Genomic DNA, 3,191 nt, shown 5'->3' with positions numbered 1-3,191 from the left:
TTGATATGACTGACCTATAGACAATAATTCATTTGTAGTTTGGTAAATTTCAATAAAATATTAGTAATAATAAGCTAAAATAATAAATGGAATCTGAATTTTTGTAATCTCAAATTATATAAGGAGTCCAATAATAAAATTTGACATGCATTAAATATTCTTTGTCCGCGCATTTGCCTGGGCCATTTAGCTTGTTATATTCAATAATATTACAACTGTGTGCGATGGACATTGCAATCGCTACTCCAAAGTCTAGAAAATCACTCCTCGTAGTGAAAGCTCATGTCGTCAGCGCTAGTGGCACGAGTGTTGCGTGTACGTGGTGTGCGTCCCTACCACATTGTAAACAAGGGAGTAAAAAATCACGCTCTTATCTGCTACAACAGAAGAGTGTGAATGTACGTCGTGTGTGTCCTCACTGCATCCGAAACAAAAAGAGCAAAAGCGTATGCTTTGTTTCCGTGGCTAGGAAAGAATCTGCCATGACATCCTACATGGCATCGCCCCTGTGGGGAGTTTATTATCATATATGGGTGCTTAAGCTGACAATGCACGCGGTAGTGCGCATAGTGATCGGTGGTTGGTGCTTCATTTTGTTTATGTGCAAGTTCTTGGTATCTTGGATATCCAAGGTTATCACAACTTAATTAGCCGAGAGATTCGGAGGATACTAATGAGTTTTGTAAATGATCTGTAACAAAGTGAATTGTTTAGGATATCTGTTCGTAAAGTTGGGTCTAGCAGAATAGCAGTATGTAGGGCAGGGTTGTTTTGTTGTGCATGTTATCAGTCGCTAATATCTACCTTGGCATAAATATATGCACTTTTCCTCTAAAATAAATAGATATATGCTCCAGCAAATAGCTTGCTCTAAACGTACTGTTCTATTATATATGATTCGAAACAACGTTGATACCTTGCCGTGCCAAATATGCTCCTTAAGGGCATCTCCCTCCTTGCCACCTCCGGAGGCCACCGGTGGAAAGGTTGTGTGGTCACCAGAGAAGGGGGTGGCGGGACATTTCTGCATCGGGACAACAATCTCCGGAAGTTGCTCCTTGTTGCGGCGGCGGCAAGGCATCAGGTGTGCGCGGAGGATGATGGTGGCAGCCGCCAGCGAGATCCAGCATCTTACTGCGCCTTCTTCACCGGATCTGGTGGCAGGGGCAACCCATGTGGAAACTTCTTGTCCGATCTAGTGGGGATTTGCTCGGTCGGATCAGGATTTGCCAGGAAGATGACCGTTGCGGCCGTGTTCATCGCTAGTTGGCGGCGCGAAGGGTTGCCTCCAGGAGTAGTCGGGGCGAATCTCGGCCCGTGTGTGCCTGTGGTCTAGATGGATGGCTTCAGTCAGTGCAATGGTGCCGTCTGTGGTGGGGAGCTGCGGTGGTGACCACCAGGCCAGGAAGTTTGTTCTGATTAAATTTGCATACATGTCCTATTTGACACCCTCTATACATTTAAATTCAAATTCGTTAAATTTTTTTTGAACAATTGCAAAGTTTCCGGTGCCCATCGGAATATCCAGCAACCCGTGGGTGACCCAAAACCCTGACCAGAAATAAAAACCTTAATATAGTGAATAAGGGTACGTACAACAGTTGATAACCCACCACATAATCTAGAGGAGGCAATAAAAAATGATGTACAATTCCATAGTATTATCTCTGATAACTAGTATATATCTGTAAATATAGGGTGAGACATATTATTCTGATGTGACCATCTCTTAATTGAAAAAAGGTATTGCCTTTATTTCTGTCATCTCTTAATTAAGAAAAGGTATTGTCTTTATGTCTGTCCTTCAGCTCAGGATTTATTGTACACGTGGCAATCATAAGATAGCATTATTGTACATGCTCTAGGTAAGGTGAGACTGCGTCACCTTGTCCAAGATTTTCAATTTATGGAACTCCGTTTAAAAAAGACAGCAGCTTTGCCGGTCGTTAGTCCCATGAGAGACGGAGAATCAAAGGCAACCCTACTTGTCGACAGCGATGGAGAATGGGACACAGGACCAAAGTAATTCAGCTCAATAAAACTGTTTACTCATAGTATGTCAGTAGAGCATTTTGCGCCGTCGAACATTTACACTAACAATTGAGCTCTTCGGTCATATATATACATTCCACTAGCAAGCTGCGGCTGACAAGCATGGCAGCAATCATTACCGGAAACTTCCACAACCACAAGAGCTTGCGCATGCGGGACTGTGCTGTACCGGCAGCAATGGCATATGCTTCGCCGCGAGATGGACTCACACGATGACCACGGTGATGACCGTGTTCGTCTCCGCCGCCTTCGCGGGCGCGCCTTCGATGACCGGCTGCCGGCACGTGGGACAGGAGCCGCGGGACACCAGCCAGGCGTCGACGCAGCGGACGTGGAAGCCGTGCCCGCAGAGCGGCAGCACGCGCACCTTCTCGCCGTCCATGAACTCGCTCAGGCATATGGCGCACACGTCGTCGATGTCCTCCCCGGAGCCATACACCTCTACGGGGAGGCTCCTCAGGACGCGCCTCTTGATGCCGCTACCGCTGCAGGTCACCCGCGCCGACGCCCGCCCCTCGCCGGCAGCGGGCGCGGCCCCGCGCCCCACGTACCGGAGCGCGCACCGCGCCAGCGAGTTGAGTGCGATTATGAGGAGCAGCCCGAAGAAGAGCGCGGCCAGGATGATCACCACGTTGGTCTCGAAAGACGAGTCTGCCCTCGTCCCCGCCGGAGCCGCGGCGCCTCCGCTGCCTCCGTAGGCAACGCTCGGCGCCGGCGCCTCCGAATCAGGACGAACCATGGTTGATGAAGTTATATAGTTCGGGAGATGTCGATCGAGCAGAGAGTTCACCCGGCCTCTGTTTCAAGCTAGATGAAATATGGTTGTTGTTTCGAACTGGCTGCTGTCTGTCTGTCGTTCTCTGCTCTGTTCGTGGGTTATAATATAGGGGGGCGCGGACGATGTGCGAGTGTAGTTTGTTGGATGACAAAGGCATTGGCTAAAGTTCCGCAACCCTATCTATCTGGTAGTGAAAGCTCACGCCTACGACTGTCAAGTGGAACGACTGTGGCTATTGTGCTGTACTACGTGGTGCCCGTCCCCACGCCCGCGTCAAAAGTGGCACATGTATAGGTATTACGTTGTAGCCGTCGCTACTGCCGGCAAAAGGCACAAATTTGATCTCAGGACGAAACTATTT

General features: G+C 48.7%; 1 protein-coding gene across 1 annotated transcript; it reads right to left on the bottom strand.

Annotated features, from left to right (window-relative positions):
* Window positions 1-2,257: 2,257 nt before the first annotated feature.
* On the bottom strand, window positions 2,258-2,791 carry LOC123120762 (RING-H2 finger protein ATL74-like). The gene has a single exon (XM_044540753.1). It carries the CDS (start codon window positions 2,789-2,791, stop codon window positions 2,258-2,260), a length of 534 nt encoding a protein of 177 aa, XP_044396688.1.
* Window positions 2,792-3,191: the final 400 nt, after the last annotated feature.

The sequence above is a fragment of the Triticum aestivum genome, chromosome 5D, assembly GCF_018294505.1.
Source record: "Triticum aestivum cultivar Chinese Spring chromosome 5D, IWGSC CS RefSeq v2.1, whole genome shotgun sequence".
In the NCBI taxonomy this organism is placed as follows: domain Eukaryota; kingdom Viridiplantae; phylum Streptophyta; class Magnoliopsida; order Poales; family Poaceae; genus Triticum; species Triticum aestivum.
The sequence above is the reverse complement of the archived record's forward strand: the minus strand, read 5'-3'. Positions and strand labels throughout refer to the sequence as shown.